Below are 22,843 nucleotides of genomic sequence, written 5' to 3'. Positions count from 1 at the left end.
TTTGTTGTTGTTGTTTTTTAAGTTGGCTCTAGGCCCAACATAGGGCTTGAACTCATGACCTGCAGATCAAGAGTCACATGCTTCACTGACAGAACCAGCCAGGCACTCCTCTTCATCTTCCTTTTAATTCCCAAGTTTATTTTGTTTAAAATATCTAGCTATCAAAACTTTCTGGGAAGTTGGAAAGAAACATGTCCCTTTTAGAAAAATAGCATTGTTGAATTCTGAACATTTTTTTCTCCTTGGATCCTAAAATTAAAATGGCTTTCCTTTATTTAAAATAGGGACTTTATTAATATTAGGTGGTGCACTGAATATGTTTGAGGAGAAGATTTTAATTTTTACTTTTTTAAAAGTAATCTCTATGCCCAACACGGGGCAGAAACGTAAACATTTTAATTATGAGGAATTTTCAAGATTTTGATTTTCTTCTAATTAATATACTGTTATCCCAATTAAGAGCCCCAAAGACAATATAGATATTTGGAGAGACCAATAAAACAGGAGTCCTTGTTTAATGGGTACACAGTTTTCATCTTGCGAGATGGAAGGGCTCTGGAGAGGGACGGCAGTCGTGGTTGCACAACAGTATGCACTTAGCATGACTGACCTGCATGATAGCAAATTTTGTTTTGTGTATTTTCTTACAACTAAAAAATATTGAACTATGTATTCTTTTCCTTGAACATTGATAAGAATTCCACATATTAAATATACAAATATTTTGGAAATTGAGTAAAAGCTACCATCAAGGTATGTGAAACAGTGTGGTGCGTAGTACAAGAATAGACAGAAAGAACCCCTAAAGCATAGAGTCGGAAACAGACTGAAGTATGTAATAATTCAGCATTAGCAAAGGCGGAATTTCAAACAAGGGGTCAAAGAAGAGTTATTCAACAAATGGTGAGAGGGTAACTGGCTAATTACTAAACAACAACAAAAAGAAGTTAGATCAAAAAGCACTAAAAGAAAATACAGATTCAATAAATCACCCAAATAGAATTGCTCTTGACTACATAACATATCCAGCTGAGATAATAATGCTAAGGGCTGTTTCATGAATTTAACGCCTAGGAAGTTTCTGAACCCATCTTATGAGATGCGGAGACTACTGCCCTCATATTGTTTTGGTCTTTGCTGCATTATTAAATTCTTTTAATGCTTTGTTTTTATATTCTTTTCCAAAAGATATAAACTAGGAAAACCGTGCTATTAATATTAATTTATAGCATTTACATTTTTTTCCTAAGGAAATTCACTCATGTGGCTGCATAGCATTATTAAATATGGCAAGTCTCTGAAACATTAGAAGTTTTGGTTTTATGGAAAAAAAATAAAAAATTAAATATATTCAAGATGACAACACTTTATAAATACGAATTATCTTTAGGCATTTGAGAAGCAATGTTGAGAGAAAAGTAACTCAGCACAGCAAAATCTTTCTTCAATGTCTCAATTTGTTACAACGGTAAAGTGATAAAGACTGAAAAATATCTGATGAATCTAGCTATTAAATGTTATTAAATCCAGCTGTTTGCCAATTCCAGGAAGGAGAATATATTTGTTTATATTTGTCTTTCTAATGCGGCTTCACATCAGTTTTGAAATGCAAACCCTTAGGACATTGTTTACTTAATAATTACCATAATATTGTGAAGAGTAAGAGGCAAGGGTAGGAAAAATTTGACACTGAACACATTTCAGATTGGGGCACCTGGGTAACTCAGTCAGTAAAGCATCCGACTCTTGATTTCGGCTCAGGTCATGATCTCACGCTCTGTGAGATCAAGACCCGCCTTGGGCTCTGTGCTGACAGCATGGAGCCTGCTTGGGATTCTCTCTCTCCTTCTCTCTCTGCCCCTCCTGCATGTATGCATGCGCTCTCTCTCAAAATAAATAAATGTTAAAAAAAAATTTCAGATTGATGGTCAAAATAGAATATGCCTTCTCTTTAATCAAGTAGAAAACTCATTTTTTTAAAAACTCATTTTTAAATTGTGGGCTGGAAAGGTCCCCTAAGTCCTGCATAGGATTAATTCAAAGGTAAAAAAATTAAAACCACGTGTTAAGCTGAAAATATCTTTACCACATATAATTTAAATACTAACTTCCAAAAGCTTTTAAATTAAAGAAAGAAATGGCTCACCTTCCTCTGGTAAATAGCAATCCAATCTGTTGTAGCAAACCACTTGTGAGTTTTTATATCACTCACACCATTCTTCAGGTTTCCAAACCGTTTCGTCAAATCCACCTGCAGCAGGTTCCTTAGAAGGTCCTTGAGATCTGAACTGAAGTGCGATGGGAATCGGACCTGTATGAACACACCATGTGGTCAAATTCACATTCCAGTGGTTATCATGGCCTCACCTTCAACGGACCATAGACATCTGAAGAAAATGCTTTAAAGGGTTAATAGACCCCATTTATGAACTCCTTGCATTCTTACTGTGGTTCTCTACAAGTGCCACCATCACCTTATAACTTGTATCGCGTGTCATGACATTACCTCAGTCGATCTTTATTGAGGTATGTTGTAATATTTGTGTATGTCTGTTTCCCCCAGATCATGAGCTTCTGGGGGGAAGGTACTGTGCCATTTTGTGTTTTTATTCCCAGAATTTATTGTGTCATTTCAAATAATGTAGTTCATCTACTTAACAATTAGTTATTAAGACCTACTATGTACCACACTGCTCTAGGCACTAGATATATAGCAATGAACTATGACATATTTGGTGAATATGGCATTAACTCTATTCTAAAGATGGAGAAACTAGGATTTGCAGACATTGTATAACTTACCCAATCACTAGACTATAAAGTGGCAGAGCTGGGACTAGAAATCTAGTCATGATTCCTAGCCTCATAAATTTTGTTCTTTATTACACTGTCTTCAAATAAATATAACTCCTTAACATATATATTCTGAGTTTCCAAAGCGCAACATGATGTGCATTCTCATAGTCTCAAAGTAGAAATTAAATCACAAGCATGCAAAGCTAGACCCTATGGCAAAGCCAGACTCATAACTATAGTCTCCCAACTGCTATTTATGCTATTCTGTAAATAAATGCTTCTCCAAGTGTGGTCCTAGGACCCACTTTCAGCAGAGTCAACTGGAGGAGTAGAGGGTAAAAATGCTGATCCTGGGGCTTCAAATGATAGGGGCACTGGGTCTGAAATTCTGAGCTTTTATCTCTATTCATGAAAGCCTGAGAAGCAGTATCTTCTCTACTTTGTGCAGAAGTTTTATTTTCTCTCCTAGTGACAGATCAAAAAAATTTTCACGTAAATAATAAACTAAAGTCATCAACATACCAGAGGAAAACTAAAATTTGTGTCCAACAACCAAGGACTATTTGAAGGTTGAATAGCTACTGACCCAAGAGGATTTGGGATCAACTCAAATAAATCAGCAACTGAAAGCCTCATTTTAGCAAAGCCCGTATTACCACAGAGTATAAGAGGGTTTATGTTCCAAAAAAGAAAAAAAAAGGCACATGAATTGCTCCTTCTTTAGTTTTTACTTCCAAATTAACATTTTATTAATATAATGGCTTATTAGAAGTTAGGCACTGTGCTAAACTTTATGTGCACTGGTTCATAACCTAACATTACGGTAAACATGATTATTATCTCCATTTACAGGTGATACAATTGAACGTGACACCAAGTAAGTAATCTGCCTAAGATTACAGAGCTAATAAGTGGTAGAGCTATCATCCCAAACCAGGTACTCTTGGCTCTGGAGTATATATCCTTAATTATTCTATACTGTTTTTCATGATTCAATAACCTGAAAAGAGTTATTGTCAGGACACTTCTAAAAGACTGAAATTTTCATCTTAAAAATATTTGCTGCACATTTCCTCATTTATCCCAGTTGGAGTAGAAACTAGAGAATATGGGGTATTCAAAAGGCATAGTGTCTAAAAATAACATGACTTATTTTTATAGTGGTTATATTCCAACTTTGCTTAGATTCCAAAGAAGTAGCTTATTTGAAGTAGAGCTGTCTTTGTTTAGAATAGAGTCCGCATGAACTGTTCAACGTAATGTGCCAGTTATTCTCCCTTTCGTGATGTTTAGAATGGTAGACAATAATGTACTACATATACATTATCTTCTGGGGGTGCCTGTGTGGCTCAGTTAGTTAAGCGTCCAACTCTTGGTTTTGGCTCAGGTCATGAACTCATGGTTTGTGAGTTCAAGCCCCCATCAGGCTCTGTGCTTGCAGCCTGGAACCTGTTTGGGGTCTCTCTCCCTCTCTCTGCTCCTCCCCTTGCTCACGCTCCCTCTCCCTCTCTCTCTTTCTCTCTCTCAAAAAGAATTAAATAAACTTAAAAAATATTATCTTCTGAGGGGTGCTTGGGTGGCTCAGTTGGTTAAGCGTTGGACTTCAGCTCAGCTCATGACCTCATGATTCGTGGGTTCGAGCCCCACGTTGGACTCTGTGCTAACAGCTCAGAGTCTGGAGCCTGTCTTCCTCTCTCTCTGCCCCTCCCCCACTCACACTCTGTCTCTCAAAAATAAACATCAAAAAAAATTTTTTTAATTATCTTCTGAATTCAGGTAACGTGCAATAGAGTGCCTAAAGAATATACACACCTAAATAGAGTAGATCTTTATTTTGGAATGCAGATAAAGCGTTGGTCTTGGATTAATGTGCGTATGTATCTTTGTAATCTTTAGAACAGGGATTCTCAAATGGGGAGCTATAGTAGGGGCTTATGATGGTAGACATCGGCATTTGGAAAACTTATCATATGACAGACATATCCTCTTCACCTCCATATCACAAGTCTTCTTCCCCAGAGATTCTGACAGGCAGCCCACCTCACATAGTAGGCATGTTAATGATGTTAATGATGAGAATCTGTCATATCCTTTAAGTATACTGAAGGAGAAATAATGAGAATCATTGTGAAAGTATTTTTTCCATGACTGTTCTGAAATGTAATCAGAAATGTAGTTTCTTTGTTGATTTGACCTTCCAAAGAGCCATGTTGATTCATCAAATTGAAATTAGCAAAAACCAGAAAATGACTTAAACACAATTACGTTTCAGATGCAAGACTTTACTTATGGCATGTTAACTTGGAAACACCAACGGTTTCTATCATGGGAAGCATGATAATTTTTCCTTCAAAACTGTATTAAGAAGAGTATTATTTCTATTATTATTATTGATTATAACTGCTGTAAAAACTGAAATCAGAATCCTAGAATATTGGAGCAAAGGAAGTCTTAGTTTAATTTAATCCAAATCTTCATTTAAGATAAGGAAACCAAGCTCCAGTGAGACTACCAACTCAGTCAGTTTCATTGTTGGGAAAATAACTGAATCCTCCTGACTCCTGCGTCTCTCTGATAGTCCATTATGGGGCAAACAATGTGAAAGTAGCTGTAAAGAGCCAGATGTGGAAAAGAAAAAGTCTGGACCCATTAAACCATTAGATCTGAGAGAGAAGATTATTGCAAACTGGCATTATTTAACATGAAAGAGGTGTTTGTGCAATATACACTTCCTAGAGTGTTTATTTGATCTTTTTTGCCCGATATTTCCTGTTTAGAATGCTTTAACAACGGTTAGGGACTAAGTTACTTCTGAGTTTCCTAATCTATTCATGAGAATAAATCTATTTCTACAACGAGGTATAGACATCAGAAGAAGCTTTTGACATATAGTGTGTATCAAAAAGTTTGTGACAACTAAAAACATACATGTTTAGAACACACAGGTGACCACCTAAGTCAGTATCTCTGAGAGTGAGTGTCCACTTCATGAGAGCTTCATGAAAGCAGAGACCATAACTAATTTACTGTATCCAGCACGGTCTGGCATATAATATGAGCTCAATGAATATTACATGAACGCATGAATTCACATCTGACAAATAATGATCAAACACCTTCCATGTGTTAGGCACCAATGTGCTTGGCATATAGTAGTAAACAAAATAAGCAAACAGTCCTACCTACAGAGTTTACATCCTAGTGAGGAAGAGAGATGATAGATGATAATTTAGCAACAAGAGCGATCCTTTACAAATGTTGTCATCCTATCGCACCTCACAAAGTCTTGCATTGTAAGGTCTTTGATGTTTACTCTGAAGAAAATGGGGAACCACTGCAAGCTTCTGGAAGGAGTAACGGGATCTAATTTAACATTTTTAAAGAACCACTCTAGTGACTCAGAAGAGAGCAATATCAGTGGAGGTGTCAAGAAGTGGTTGAATTCTGTGTGTATGCTAAAGATAGGTAAAGATAGAGTCAAAATGGTTTTCCTGTGCTTTAGATATGGAGTGAAGACTCCAGAGTATGTTCGCCTGAGTAACTGAAAGGATGGTGTTGCCATCAACTGAGACGGGAAGAGCAGTGGGAGGAACAGATTTGCCAGGGAAAACAAAAATCTGTTAGTTTTAGACAGATTGAATTTAAGATATGTATTGAATACCTGAATGGAGATCTCAGGTAAGAAGTTGGCTACAAGGGTCTGCAACCCAAGAGTCAGGTATGGACTGAAAAAGTGAATTTGGAAATCGTCAGTTGGCATTTAAAGTCATGAAACTGGATGAATCCACCAATGGAGGAAGTGTAGAGGAAGAAGAGGACCAAGGCAAGGAGGATCAACAAGGAGAGACCAGTAATGCAGAATAAAACTAAGATTGTGAAGCGTTACTGAAGCCAAGTGAACAAATAATAAATGAACCACTGAACTAAATCCAATTTCTGGCTTTGCCACAAACTACCTTTTATCTTTGGGCACTTCTGAGTCTTGATTTGCCTACATATAGCATAAGGGAGTTAAACTGAATAAAGTTGAACATTCTTACCATCTCAAAAGTCCCACCAGCCTATCACTTCAATAGAAAGAGTACCTGGGTTCCATTCCCAGCTCCAGTTACATACATTCCCTATGCGTTAGGGCAAACTCTTTCACCTTTCTGGTCTCTATAAAATGATGAATAGCCTCAGGTGTGAAAAAAATTAGTTAATTTTTATGAAACTGATGCAAGGCACTAATTCAATACATTTTTAATTTTTTCAATTTTTCTGTTAGAATAATATTTTAGTGATCTGAAGCTGACTTTTGAATCAAAGAAGGAACTTGGAAGGCAACAATATCTATCATTAGATATCTAGACTGGTCTGTGCTAGAAACATCGTTCGGAGAATGCAAGAAGTTCCTTCGTGTCTCATGCTCCACCTGTTCATTTATAGAAAAAGCACTTTCTTCTTTTCTTTTGGTACTTAAATTTGGTAGAGTGAGGGAGAAAAAGGACAACTATGACCCTGTTTTATATAAGGACAGCATTGTAATTATAGCTGATACCTTAAATAACTTCATCAAATTTCATTATGTAATATGTTAAACCAACTAAGAAATTCACATCTGAATTCACTCAATAGAACATTGATTCTGTTTTCCGCACTAGTTATACATTTTTTTAAAGTCTATTTATTTGGAGAGAGGAGAGAGAGAGAGAGAGAGCAAGCGCATGAGTAGGGGAGAGAGAATCCTTAGCAGGCTCTGCAATGTCAGTGCTAAAGCCTGACAGGTGGCTTGCACTCACAAACACAAAATCATGACCTGAACCTAAACCAAGAGTTGGCCACTTAACTAACTGAGCCACTCAGGCGCCCCTCAGCACCGGTTATAAAGTCTTGTACATTTTGGTTTTAGGAAAATTAGTATTTCCTAAAAATTAAGAGGAAGTTACATCCATAAAGCAAATCTGATCATGTTGTTACCATACCCATACCAGGGAATTTAAATTCACTAACTGCTTTACTTTTTTTTTTTTTTTTTTTTAGCTTTAGAAATAAAATAAGACCAAAATCAAATTTGTCTATGCTCAGCTTAATCACAGAATTACAAAGTTGGTCTTTGAACAAGAAGGGAAAATTTTTACTGCTATTCTTCTACAAGTGACAGGGAGATGGTTTAACTAGTCACATTACTTTTTATGCATTGAGATAAAATTTATTGGCTTAAATGACTCAAAAGAGTTTGCACCCAGCCAACAAACAATAATCTGTTAACTTCTGTCCACAAGCATGCTAGAATAAATTTTTAAAAGTTACCTTTCAAATTAAGTACAGTTTTTTTTTTTTTTAAGTTTGTTTATTTTGAGAGAGAGGGAGAGCATACAAGAGCAGTGTAGGGGCAGAGAGGGAGAAAGAGAATCCCAAGCAGGCTCTGGGCTATCAGTGCAGAGCCTGACGCAGGGCTCGATCTCATGAATTGTGAGATCATGACCTGAGGCAAAGTCAAGAGTCAGATGCTTAACTGACTGAACTACCCAGGTGGCCCAAATTAGGTGCAGTTCTAAGAAATCTGTATCCCAGTAACAAATTTATCTAGCAAAAATGAGCATATACATTAGTAAATTTTTCAAAAGGCATAACAACTTTTCATACATTAAGCTTTCTATAGATATGGTACCAACCTCCACACTGCCTCAAAGGACCTGAGGAAACTTAACCAGCCTGGATCTTATATATAAAAAGAAAGATCTAGTACATTTAAAAAATACTTATAAATATTACTACCACAGGGGCACCTGGGTGCATCAATCGGTTGAGTGTCCGACTCTGGCTCAGGTCATGATCTCACAGTCCATGAGTTCGAGCTCTGCGTCGGGCCCTGTGCTGACAGCTCGGAGCCTGGAGCCTGCTTCCGGTTCTGTGTCTCCCTCTCTCTCTGTCCCTCCCCCAATCATGCTCTGTCTCTCTCACTTTCAAAAATGAATAAATGTTAAAAAAATTTTTTTTAAAATATTACTACCACAGCTGGGCTCTCTGATCTGTTCTCTTATTTATGCAGAAACAGTGGTAGTTACGATAAACCTAGACGGTTACAGAGGACCATTACCTACCCAATCCTCATTCCTTCCTTCCCCTGCAAAACAAATTGCCATCATTTGCCCAAAAGACCACTAAAGTAAGGACTGTCTCAAAGCAGCTATTAAGAATTTTAAATGACCACAGCAAAGTGTTAAAAAATGGCCTTGGTTTTAGGCAAATGGTAAAACTGCTTTTGAATTTTATGAAAATGACTACTGAGTTATCTAAGTTTCTTTAACTATAGCCACAGCCAAATAAAAAATGGCACTTTAATTTCCCCAAAAGCATTAACAATGGCATCTTAGAACAAGTACAGTAGTATTTCTGCCTATGTGTATGTTATTTAGGAAACAGAATAGTGCAGAAAAGAGCTAATATAGCAGGCTTGGGACTGTTAACCTTTATGGAAAGCCTGTTTGCAAGTTTAGCCTTGGGCAGGATCTGGCAATTGGCATGGTAACAGTTCTTCACACTGATATGAAACTTTCCCTAAATAATATGAGTGGTTCACTGTACCTAGATTGTTGGTACAAACAATATGGCTTATGCCAAACATCTACTTTGCTCTGTCAGTTTGGGATGTAGGTATGGGCTAGGTAGAGGGTGTATATGTGATCCCAATAAAATCCTTGGGCACTGAGTCTCTAATGAGCTTCCCTAGGAGACAACATTTACCCATGTTGTCACAATTTGTGCCTGGAGGAATTAAGTTAATCTCTTGTCACTCGACTAGGAGAAGACTCTTGAAAGTTTGTGCCTAGTTTCCTCTAGACGCTGCCCCATGAGCCTTTCCTTTTGCTGATTGTACTTACTATCTTTTCATTGTAAGGTATCTTATAATGAAGGTACTTGTTATAATATAAGGGCTTCATTTCTTGAGTATTGCTGTATGTTGAAGTCTTTGGGTCTTCCTAGCAAATCACCTAAAATGGGAATGGCTTTGGGGACCCCTGAGACAGAAAGGAATAGCTATTTGGCTGCTAATCAGTTATCCTTCATGTGAATATGAATTTCCTTTCAGGAAAAAATGAACTGACTCTTTGATCATTCTCTATATATGTATGTTTACAACTTTATATTTTGTATACTGTCTCCTTGTACATTTTTGGTGCTCATTAAAAGTGGACTAATATTTACTTTAAATATAATAGAGCTCAGAAATTTTTTTTTAAATTTCATAAGTCAAGGACTCTAAAGTTATGGTTTCCACAACAGCTGTTACTTGACTGCCTTATTTCAAGTATCATTTTTGAACACAATATTAACTTATATATTTCTCAGAGTGATGCAGCTAAATAGAGTTGCTGTAGGAACCATAACTGATTCTTATCATAGAGTATATGGCACTGAAGTATGGAATTTAAAGACTATATAAGAAACTCAGTATATATATTGCTAATTAATGTCAAATTTAATGTGAAAATTATTAAGACTTTTCTGTCAACTGTGCATTTCTAAACCTGAACCTTGATATCACATGAATAATTTGACATTTAAAATACCACCTCCTCCGTTTTTAAAGGCAAAATATGTGTAGGAGAGAATCTAACAAGCTGATTGATCATCTTTCTGTGCATTTAAAAATACCAACTTGAGTTAAAATATTGTAATAGAGAAAATACTTAGCAACCTGATTTTCAAATATGTGTATTTCAGTGAATTAATCACTTCATTAAATACATTTTATTTTAACTTTGATGTTACTGATACCTATAATCTATGGCTTCAGAATGGAGAGAGTAATCAATATAAAATGTTGCATAAAATAATAACACACTTTTAAAAAATCAGCAAAAAAATTATGATTGAAACATATTTTAAATGATATATCATTCAAATCATTAAAGATTTTTAAATACAAATATAGGATTTGGAAGACCAAAATTTGAGTTTTAATGACTTGAACAATGAAAAAATTTAAGTATTAGTTATTCTCCAATTTGGCTTTTATTTACTAACCAGTGAGATAATAACACTTGTAATGTGTTTGTCATGTGGATAGGGATACATTCCAGTTTGGCTTTGAGTGTTGAAACAGATGGTTTTACTGGGAATGGTGCATATGAATATGACTTTATGTTCACACAGTGTAAATCCTAGAGATCAGTTAGTACCAATATTCTGCTTCATGAGTTCTACTTTAAGAGCAAAGGGGAAAAAGGAAGAAAATAACTTTATTTCCAATATGGGACACGATAATCTGGCACCTTTAGTTAAAAACAATAGTATACCAAGCTTTGCATCATGGCAGTATCGTAGCCAATGAGGTTTACCCGAGGCGCGATTATTGCTAATTGAAAAACAATAGTATACCAAACATCCTATCATATTTCTAAATAAGTGAAGAAAGATATCAGATATTGTGATAAGATAAAGTTTTATGTTGCCATTCTTCTAATAAGGTGACTAGGATTTAAACAGTTATGATTATAGAATATACACAGATTTAAATATTAATATTGGAGCCTGACTATTAAAGTTTGATATGAAATAAAAACATATTCATAAACAGGTAAACATTTTTCTTCCACATTGTGGCATGATTGGCTAGTGAAGGCCTATTCATACAGATGAAGATAGACTCATTTTAAACAAAGCCATTTTTCTAAATAAGGGAAATTTAGTTATGACAGCATCCTTGTCAGAGAGTTTTACTTCTTTTATAAAGCATAAGTAAAAGCAACGTAGAAGCTTTGTAATGACCTATAATTAAATTAGAAGTAGAATTTCTAATAACTATTAGTAGAATTTCTGCATCCTTGGTTTTTGCTGAACCCTTTGATAAAACCCTGAACTGTTTTATCTCCATACATACACCTGGGATAAAGTTTAGTTTATGAATTAGGCACAGTAAGAGATTAAAAACAATGAACAATTACAACAACATGCTGCAGTAGTAAAAGTTATGTGGGTGTGGTTTCTTTCTCTCTGTCCCCCTCTCAAACTATCTTACAGTACAGTACTCACCATTCTTGTGATGATGTGAGATGATACAATGCCTATGTGATGACATGAAGTGAGGTGAATGACACAGCTGTTGTGCTGTAGTGGCCGGCTATTACTGACCTTCTGATGATGCCTCAGAAGGAGGATCGCCCGCTTTGGACTGCAGTTGACTGTAGGTCACTAAAACCGTAGACAAGGGTGGACTACTCTATGCTTCTTTCATTCAGTGATTTTAAAGTATTTCAGTTCTCTCAACATTCTTCATATGACCTTTGGGTCATATTCTTTCTTGAGATTTTACATAATCACCTTTCAAATTCTTAGAAAATTAATACCTGTCTTGTACACTACTTTTTCTTGATGTTTTGTTCATCTCAAAAGTTCTTTTACTGTGCTTTTGATATTCTGCTGGATGAAAACAGTTACAAGGATAAGAAACCTGAGGCCTAGATACCTACAAATGTAACAAGGACAGCAGTGATACCTAATGACTTAAGTATTCCTTTCTGCCTTTCTGTATTACCTTGGTGTAAATCTTTCAACACCTAGCTTAGTTATCTTTAAGAAGAATTTAATTTTTATTTTTGACATAGTTGAAGTGTAAGTTCTTTAGTTAGTCCCCTAGTTTGTGAATACTGCCATAAGATAAAACTTTCATAAAATGAAGGGAAATATAACTGAAAATCTTGTGATCCCTGTAGACTACGTATACACTATAAGATATGGAACAATACCGTGTTGAGATGTGGATTCTAGGGGGCTGGACAGACTCATTCTGTTGGTGTCTTGTCCTCACAGTCCAGCTGTGTGGCATCCATGATTTAAATTTGAATATTGGTAAAAAAGATAAATTACTACATTAGGGACATTCAGGTGATATAGGTGATACAAATTTTAAGTTCATGGAGCTGAGGGTCAGCTTTTACACTAAATGTAAAGTGTGAATCTGGCTGAGGTATAAAGAAATAGAGACTTTTTCTCTATGTCCTTCCAGATTCTCTAGGTTGATTAGGCAATTCTCTGCCTTAGACTAAGGTTACAAAATAGAAAAAAGTCAACTACATCACATCTCAGGGTACTGTTATGTCAAGATTAATGCTCTATTTCCTGGTCATATTCTAAATGGGGCTATGTGACCTAAGAAAAAAGAAAGATAAACTAATGGGGTGTACCACATGTAGGAATAGGAAAAAGGGAAAAATGGGAAAATATCCCTTCCTATAAACTCTATCATAAATGTATAGAAGGTCTTTTTGGAATTTTTTAAAGCCTATTCTTTCTACGGTGGAAAGAATCAGACTCAACTCTATTAAAATTGACTGTAGTATTTTTTTTAAGTTTTTTTGTTTGTTTGTTTGCTTGTTTATTTATTTATTTATTTATTTGAGAGAGAGAGAGAGAGAGAGACAGAGAGAGAGAAAATCCTAAGCAGGCTCCACGCTGTTAGCACAGAGCCCAATGCAGGGCTTGAACTCAAGAACCGCAAGATCATGACCTGAGCTGAAATCAAGAATTGGATGCTTAACCACTGAGCCACCCAGGCTCCCCGACTGTAGTATTTTTTTAAAAGTGTATGCTAAGGCAAGAATGAATGGTTTGTTTTGAGATACTTTTGGAAACAAAATTAGGGATTACAAAAGAAGGAAGGTTTATGGAGTAATTACAAAATGTAAAATACTATGATATATTGAATCTACTCATGCTCAAAAAAAAGTTATTGCCATATTTGCTAAAGATCAATGGCAATTATAATCACAATCAATATGAACAATTATATAAATATCCTTTCTCTGAACTTCCATTTTATAAAGGCTTATCTATTTTGTATTTGCTTCCAATTTTGTGGTGTTTGGCATAATTCAAACAAGACTCTCCTGAAAAAACAAGGAGATACAAAAACAGCCCCTAAAACTTCTCTCTAAGGAGATACCCACATGAATAACTAAGTAAGTAAAAATTTACTTACTTAGAGAAATATTGAGAATGAGAGGTATGATCCTGTATTTTATAAGTGATAAAAAAGAAAATTGCTTTATCTTTTTGCTAACTTGTTTGTAAAACTGCCTCATTTTCTTAAGAAACTGCAATGATTTAATGTTTATTTTGTTATCTTAAATGAATGCTAGATACAAAGACAGGAACTATGGGTATTTTTGTATTCTTTCCAATTTAGGGTAATTATTCTGATGACATCAAATGGTTTTAATATGCAAATCTTACATTTCATTATAGAAATAACAAGTAATAGAGGAATAATAAAATGTATTACTTACCTTTCCAGAAACAATCTTTTCATAAATCTGAATTGGTTGGTCTGCAAAGAATGGGGGGTATCCAGCTGCCATTTCATAGATTAACACTCCTAATGCCCACCAATCCACTGCCTTATTGTAGCCCTAAGATAAACCAGCAGCAAATATTAGTTATTACTTAATCTACCAGAAGGGAATGAAGTCATAGATGATTTCAAAATGATCTTCAAGCATATGAAATTTGTTAAAGAGCAGTTGCTGCACAGCTATTCAGGAGAGAATAAAAAATGAACAAAATGTATCAGATCACACTTGAATTAAACAGGGAGAATTTACAGATATTGGCTATATTCCAATTATATTGGAATTGGAAATATTATTAAATCTCGTTCCTAAAATCATTAAGAATATTGTAGACAATAAATATCCCCTAATTACTTGGGATAATTTAGTTGTTGCTCAACAATAGGAAGGGACTTGCTAAATTACTTTTTCAAGTCCATTCTTGGTCCATAACCTTATAAATCAGGTTTTCTAGAGCATTCATAGAAAGGCCAAAGGTTTTTATACAGAATAGTAGATACTGGACTTCGTAGTAAACAGCAGAGTTGACTTCAAAATACTCTATATTGTTGACGTTAGGAGGGTGATTATACTAGGGGCATTCTCTTCCACTTCACAGGATCTTAATGAAAGCTACAAGTTTAATTTGGAGCCTAATAAATGTAAATATTTAAGTTTACTGTAGCTATCCTACTGTCTTCTCATCTCTAAAAGGTGTACAGAAAAGATAACTAATCCTTGAGGTTTTTGTAAGAACTTTATCAAATAAAAGGAAAAAATGTAAATAAAATTACATTGTAAACCAAAGGTACAATTCTAAAGTTATTTTTGTTTTTTTCCATACTAAACTTGCTAAAATTAAGAGCTAGCAGTATTTGTAAGAAAATAAAAGTAAAATATTAACATGTTTATATAAAGTTTGTTATCAACTATGGTCAATGTCAGCTGGCACAAAAGATTATGGAAAAAAATTCAACTTGATCACGGAGAGAAATGAACTGAGTTTTTGCCAGATCTGGTCTGCCCTCAAATTACCTTCACCACTCCCCACACTCCAAAGTTTTGTCAAAATTTTAGCTTTACAAATCATTTAATTTTCAAATTATTAGCTAAAATCTAACATAGAGATTTTTTTCTGCTTCTGTATGTTTTTTTAAAGGGAGACTAGCATAAGATGAATAGCACTTTGTTTTGCTAATAGAAATGGGCATCAACTATGCTTTAATTCTTTTAAGTCACTAGTAATGTCATTCATTATGATATTTTTAGTATAGTGGAAGCACGTGATGTTGAGCTGGATCCTTTTACTAAGCTTTGGTTTCTATGTTGAGATTGTATGCTAATATTTATAAAAAATATGCCAGATACTTTTAATACCCTAAGTATAGAGAATTAAAACAAATCAGTAAGAAAAACTAAATTAAAATAGATAAATGGGCAAAGGACATGAACTAATAACTCATACACACAGAAAAAACCCATCAAATGTCTGTAAAGCATTAAAAAAATCTAATAATCAAAGGCATGAGACTTAAAATAATGAAATACCATTTATTGCCTATTAAACCAGTAATTATTTTATTTATTTGTTTGTTTATTTAAAGGTGTGTTTATTTATTTTGAGAGAGAGAGAGAGCAGGGGGAAAAGAGGGAGTAGTGAGAGGGAGAGAGAGAATCCCAAGCAGGCTCCATACCCTCAGTGCAGAGCCTGATGTGGGGCTCAAACTCACGAACCTTGAGATCATGACCTGAGCCAAAATCAAGAGTCGGATGCTTAACTGACTGAGGCACCCAAGTGCCCCATTAGTAATTATTCTGAAACTACAAATATCTAATGCTGGATACAGTGTGATGAAGTAGTAGGAGTATAAAATGTTACAATCTTTTTGGAAAGCACTTTGGCAGTATTTATTGAGAGACTTAAAAATGTTCATACCCTTTGTCCCAGTAATTCTACTTCTGGGAATCTGTCCTGAGAAAATAATTTGAAATGCAGAAAAAGCTTTATGTATAAAATATTTATGTTTATCACAGTTATTTATAATAGCAAAAAAAAAAAAAAAGAAAAAGAAAAAGGAAAAAGGAATGACTTGAATATTTAGCAATAGAAGAATGGCAAAATATGATAACATTTCAAATAAGCCATTAGAATGTTTGCGTGCTTGTTAGCATTCAAGTGAAAAAAGCTGAATACAAACTGTACATTCACTATATCTCAACTATGATAACATGCACAGAAAAATATATTGAAAAAGGCTACCTTGGGGCACCTGGGTGGCTCAGTCGGTTAAGTGTCCAACTCTTGATCTTGGGTCAAGTCATGATCTCACAGCTCATGAGTTCAAGCCCACGTGGGGCTCTGTACTGATGGTGCAGAGCCTACTTTGGATTCTGTCTCTCCTTTCTGCCCCTCCCCTGCTTGTGCTCTTTCTCAAAAAATAAATAAATAAACTTAAAAAAATTACTTTAAAAAAAAAGCTACCTCTGGGTAGTGAGATTATAGGTTTTTTTTGGTTGTTTCTTTTGATTTTTCTGCATTTTCCAAATTTTGTAAATGAACATCTATTACTTTTATAATATATATGCATTTTTTAAAGTTCTGGTGCTTATTCTGTCATCATTATTTGGTAGGTGTACTTACAAAAGAAATGTGTTAGCAGCAATGATATTTAGGTTATAAAAGACTAAAAAGTTATAGATGATTTAAATTACAAAGTTGAGAGGAAAGCTGAATGAGATCATTTATTTTATTCTTATTATAGAGTTATTTATAGTTATTCAGGTTGTAACTATCAAGGCATGTGTGTTATCCCTTTCTCTTTCATTGTTCCTGTTTGTGCTCAGTTATTGTTAATTTTTCCTTTCTAGCTGTTTCCACCTAGGGATGGCAGTGGAACGGAGAACAGAATGGAACCATCCTTTTAGGTATGATTATAGACTTCTCTTACCATATTTTCACTGTTTTGAAAAGTAGAACAATCCTCAACAGACTATCAACAACTGTCTTTCAAAACATGGACTTTTTTTTCTTTTTATTACATCTACATGAGATGATGTATGTTAATTAAACCTATTGTGGTAATCTATCCCACAATCTATGTAAATCAAACCATTACACTGTATGCCTTCAACCTAGACAGTTAGGTCTGGCAGTTACTTCTCAGTAAGACTGGAAGAAAAAAATATGGATCTCGAGATCAGATTTATTCACATTAACTTTTTTTGAAGTATAGTTGACATACAATATCCTATTACTTGCAGGTGTACAACATAGTGATTCAACATTTTATATACATGGTGAAATGATTACTATGACAAATCTAGTTACCATAGGCCACAATACAAAGTTATTACAATATCATTGACTATTTTCCCTATGTTCTACCATACTATTTCTCTTAGATCCAGAGTTAAAATTGAGAGGTTACTGAGTTAGTGGTAGACTGCCAGTAATTATTATTTAGTAATCAAACAGACATAAATTCATAATTTAGATTAAGTAACAATGTAACACTAGATCAGTAAACTGTTTTTATAAAAGTCCACAGTGATGCATGCCTTATATTTTTACTCTTACATAATGACATTATAAATATACCTTGCTAAGGATTATCTCTGGAGCCAAATATTCTGGAGTGCCACATAATGTCCAAGTTCTGCCTTTAACTCTTTTGGCAAACCCAAAGTCTGTGACCTATGAAAGAAAAAAAAATTTGTGAATATTCATTATTTCACAATAAATGTATTTGTTGCACCTCAGTTCAAAGTTAAAAATCAGGGTTAAAATTAAAACCATGAAAAAAAATTAAGTCAGTGTAACTGAGACCAATCCATGCAGGCCACTATTAGTGAATGAAGGTTCACTCTGGAGAGCCTTTTCCTGACTCAAAGAAATAAACACACACAAAATGGTAAAAGTAAATGCTTTTAACAAAAATGAAGCAATGCTAGAAGTATTTCTTGGGTCCAAGAAGTATTTCTTGCTCTGACATTAGTTACGTCATTGGCAATACAAAAGTATCAACAGGAGAACCTATTGATAAGTGTGGAAAAAGGGATGTTCTCGGTCTATTCACAGAAGTGGAAATAAAACACCCCCACCAGTTCCGTATTGGTAGCCAGGGCTCCTTTGGCTGCTTCTGTTAAGGAGCACAGACTCTGGGGACAGCTGGGTTCAAATTCTGACCACCATTTACTGCCTGTGTGATTTGCTGTGCCTTAGTTCTGTTAGCCTCAAAATGAGGGTAACAGCAGTACTTACGCTTTATAAGGTTATCAGGACAAAAAAAGATGATACATGTAAAACACTCGGAATGATGCCTGGCACTAAATGAGAGCTCACAAATTTAGCTATTCTATGTATTTCTGTACGTAGGAGCCTATGTTCATTCAATTCACAACTGCAGACTATGGGAGGTGTAAACAGGTTCTATTCTTGATGGGATTTTTGGTCTCTGCAATAGTGGCAGAACCGTGAGCTCATTTAAGCTATTAGGAAGATTGTTAAGCTCTCCCATATGTTAGACATGATGCTAAGCTGTTAGGAAGAAATAACTGTCTCACTCAAAGAAAAAACATCCAATATTGGTAGTTGAGGTTAAATACATACAACTTTTACCTAGTAATACATTATATATAATGTGTTCAAGTCATACCTGGATATAACCTTGGTGGTCAATTAAGAGATTTTCAGGTTTTAGATCTCTGTAGATGAGGTCTAGTGAATGGAGGTACTCGAATGTTAGCACTATCTGAGCTGCATAGAACCGTGCATGGGGTTCACTGCGAAGAAAAAGAAAACACTGAATTTTTGTAAAATGGGTTAACACACGGTAATTAGTAGATTATGGAAAAAATTAATATAGGGTAGAAATATTTTGGAAGCCAATTTTTTTTTCTTTTAAACATTTAAGAATCTTGTTAGTTTCTGAATATCTACTAAACCTCTGAACTATCTTCAGATAATAGTACTTTAATATGCTTATGGGGCAGCACACATTGAAGAAAAATATAACTCTAAAACAGCCATCTTATTTTAAATTCTTATCGGCCATATTAGAGGCTATTGATGCTTTTATAATTATGTCTCACTTTGAGAATGATTGAAAAGCAAACATGTCAATACATGGTCTATCAGGCCATTGTTACTGTTGATAAGCTCCATGTACCTGTCTCATAAATTTCAAGTGCTTAAAGAATTTCACTACACAGAAGTTGTTTAACTGCATTAATCTGCAGACTGATGCCATTTGACCCAGACTATTCCTATTACAAAAACAATATATTCTCATTATTAAAAAAGCATAAAAAATATAGATGGAGGATAAGGAGCTCCCGTAATCCTATCCAGAAAGCATAGATACAATCATGGTGTCTGAATTTCCAAATCTTCTACTATGCATGTTTACACAGATATATAAACACAGGGGTAATCTGTATGTTTGTGTAAACATGTACAGTTCTTGTATGCACAGATTAGATCAATTGACAGATAAGTGTCATGTTGATGCCACATTCAGAGCATTACTCCAAAGGATGTACTGATTTTCTAGTTTGAGTTTCTCTTTCATCTTGTAGTGTACACAATGAATTCTGTTAACTGGCCTGATAAACTGCAATGACTTTCAGATTTATGTCCTCAATGAATAACATGAACTATGAATAGAACTTCCCTCAAGATGGCTGGCATGAATTTGATCTCATAGCACCAGAAATAGAAATTCCAAAAAAGATTATATATGCTGCTCCTTTTGCTTGTCACTCTATTTCCTAGGTTCTAGCCTAATACATATCAGGTGCTCAGTAAATATTTGTTGAATAAATGAATATGTAAAGAAACAAACTTTGGGGGAGATTATTTTATAATACCATTACAGTTTCAGCCCCATCTCAACACCATAAATTCTGTACCATAGATTGTATGACAAGAAACAGGGGAACATTTTAAGGGGAGACTGGAAGAATCATCCTGGTCATTGAAATATCCCTAACTTTGGAAACATTTATTTGACCTGGAAGTCCCCTCCAATTTTCTCCATGCATCTATAAATACAAGATGCACTTAGCATCTTATAAATAGATATAAATTTATCATCACAAATATAAGATGTACTAAGCATTTTATATTTATTTCCACACACTGATATTTGATTGGAGGAACACAAACATTACATAGGTCTGTGATCCAATTGTTGAAAGATGAAAGCAAAATATTCTATTGGAAGACTTAATGCTGAAGCAGCTTTAAGTCTAGACAGTTGCTATTTAAGTAGAGAATAATGACTGCCCTGATTCTGATTAAAGCCATGCTCAATAATAACTCAATATTCTTCTTGTCTTAAAGTTCCTAGGATAGGAGTTAACAACTTGTCAAGTGTACGTGTAGTATGAGTGAAAAGTTAGAAAAGACAGTGTGTCTCAATAGTGAATTATTGCAATCAACTCGCTTTCCTCCTAGTACCAAGTCAAGTATTAAAGAAATAGGAGTGTGGGTAGTTGCAAAGGAAAGAAGTTAGTAATGATAGAGACTGGAAAAAATATTTTTTGAAGATAGGTTTAGGTGTAATGCTTCAGTGTAAAACTTTGAATTATCAAGGGCAATCTGAGGATGCTGGGCCTGCATGGACAAGGGTAGTAGAAGAGAGGACAACAGGAGGTAAAAGGAAATCATTAAAGATAAACAGAAGTTGCTTTGCATCAGCACAGTGCCTGACACGCATTAGGTGCCTTACCATATCAGCTCAATAAGTGAATTTTGGCTTAGGCTTCAGGTAACTAAAATAACTCTAATGTTGGCCCATAACTGAATACGATCTTGTGATAATCTGAGTCTATCATCATCTCTTTCTGAATCGGATTATCATCATCAGCCAGTTTGCACTCCTGTACGTGCTTTCATCATACCAGCTCATAATGTGCTAAATGAAGCTGGACGTGCATTCTTTCAGTGATTACTAATGAACAGTAGTAGCTTACAAATTATTACACAGAGGTAAAGTTAACAGAATTTATAACCTGTTTTAAAAAATTTTTTTAAAGTTTATTTATTTTTGAGACAGAGAGAGCATGAATGGGGGAGGGGCAGAGAGAGAGGGAGACACAGAATCCGAAGCAGGCTCCAGGCTCTGAGCCATCAGCCCAGAGCCCGACGCGGGGCTCGAACTCACGGACCGAGAGATCGTGACCTGAGTTGAAGTCGGACGCTTAACCGACTGAGCCACCCAGGAGCCCCAATATAACCTGTTTTAAAAACTGTGTGGCCTTGTTAGCAATAACCTAATAAGGTACAAACTCTTTTTTTTTAAATGTTTATTATTTATTTTTGAGAGAGAGAGATAGAGAGAAGCGGGGGAGGGGCAGGGAGAGAGGGAGACACAGAATCTGAAGCAGGCTCCAGGTTCCAAGCTGTCAGCACAGAGCCCAACACTGGGCTCGAACTCACCAACCATGAGATCATGACCTGAGCCGAAGCTAGACGCTTAACCAACTGCCACCCAGGCGCCCCAAGGTACAAACTCTTTTAAAATTATGTATATATTTTTAAAATTCAACAAAAACTTTAAGGAGAATAAAATTTGTGCAAAATGAACTTCTTAATCACATCACTATGATGCCATTATTATCTTTTCCATTTATTCCTTTCTTCATCTTTACACAAACCTCTTCCCCAGAGTTGTATTAATATTTGTTCAATAAGTACTAGTATGTTTAAATTCAATTTTTGCATCTTCTGAAAATCCTCCAAAAAATGGATCTTCACAATATCTACCAATGGTAGAATATTTACATTGCTATCATGGTGCTTTTATTTGATTTTTAAAACTCAGTAGGGTGTGGCCTCTTATGAATGTTTCCATGTAATTTTTCATATAGCTAACATATTACTAAATGAAATGAAATAAATTGTTAGCATTGACAATAACTTAAAAAAGATTTGAGGAGGATAAAGTATTAGTTACCTGAACCTTCCAATTCTTCTTAGATGTGAAAACATTTCACCCCCAGGGACATATTCCATAACCATGTATAAATTAGAATTATCCTATGAACAAATAAAAAGGATAAGTAAATCAAAATTATGAAACCGAGATTATTTCAAGGAAATATTTAAAGATGACACCATGTTCAATTAGAAAAAGACAAATTAAAAAACCCGAGAGATTACTAACATTGGGAAAGACAGAATAAATGGAAGATGCTCTAATTTTTCTTCAGTGGGGAATTCATTCCCCACCCCCAGCCCAAGTATTCTTGCCACAAATTAGTCTGGGATATTTGCTGTTCCTGTTCTTGCAGGGAACCCTAACTTTTGAACAATTAAACACTGCAGCCGTGACTTAATACTATAGTGGATGCAAAGGAATAACAGTTAAAACAACAATTTGAAAAAGTAAGAATGTTTACATTTTATGTACTAAATTACGTCAGAGAGATGAATGATTTTTAATATCATCCTAAACATACAGGTGTTCATCTGATTTAAAGAATAAAGGAGGAAAAGGGAAAAGGTTAAAATGCTTCATAGGAATTAAGACTACGAGATGCCCAGTGTCATTCTAAAGAGTTGAAAAGCTATCAACTTAAAGAATAAATCTTGTTCAACTTTATGAGAACATTGAGGGAGGGCCAAAGACTGTCCTGCCTTACATAAACGGAAAGACTAGAACACAAATTACTAAGGAAAAGAGGATGGTAAGACTGTGTCAGAAAAGGTTCAAGAGAAAAGAAGTTAG

General features: G+C 35.0%; 1 protein-coding gene and 1 non-coding gene across 7 annotated transcripts in view; one reads left to right on the top strand and one right to left on the bottom strand.

Moving 5' to 3' along the window:
- The window catches only part of PRKACB (protein kinase cAMP-activated catalytic subunit beta), a 125,326-nt gene that overhangs the window by 4,680 nt on the left and 97,803 nt on the right, over positions 1 to 22,843 (bottom strand). For all 6 annotated transcript variants that reach the window (XM_043575432.1, XM_043575429.1, XM_043575430.1 and 3 more), the window contains 5 exons: positions 22,070 to 22,152; positions 18,767 to 18,893; positions 17,710 to 17,805; positions 14,070 to 14,192; positions 2,147 to 2,311 (listed from right to left, as the gene is read on the bottom strand). In XM_043575432.1, coding sequence (XP_043431367.1) covers positions 2,147 to 2,311; positions 14,070 to 14,192; positions 17,710 to 17,805; positions 18,767 to 18,893; positions 22,070 to 22,152 — 594 coding nt within the window. The remainder of the gene's footprint in view (positions 1 to 2,146; positions 2,312 to 14,069; positions 14,193 to 17,709; positions 17,806 to 18,766; positions 18,894 to 22,069; positions 22,153 to 22,843) is intronic.
- On the top strand, positions 11,084 to 11,229 carry LOC122482196. The gene has a single exon (XR_006297007.1). It is a non-coding gene; the product is annotated as a U4 spliceosomal RNA (small nuclear RNA).

Source organism: Prionailurus bengalensis, chromosome C1, assembly GCF_016509475.1.
Source record: "Prionailurus bengalensis isolate Pbe53 chromosome C1, Fcat_Pben_1.1_paternal_pri, whole genome shotgun sequence".
NCBI classification, from domain to species: Eukaryota; Metazoa; Chordata; class Mammalia; order Carnivora; family Felidae; genus Prionailurus; species Prionailurus bengalensis.
The sequence above is the reverse complement of the archived record's forward strand: the minus strand, read 5'-3'. Positions and strand labels throughout refer to the sequence as shown.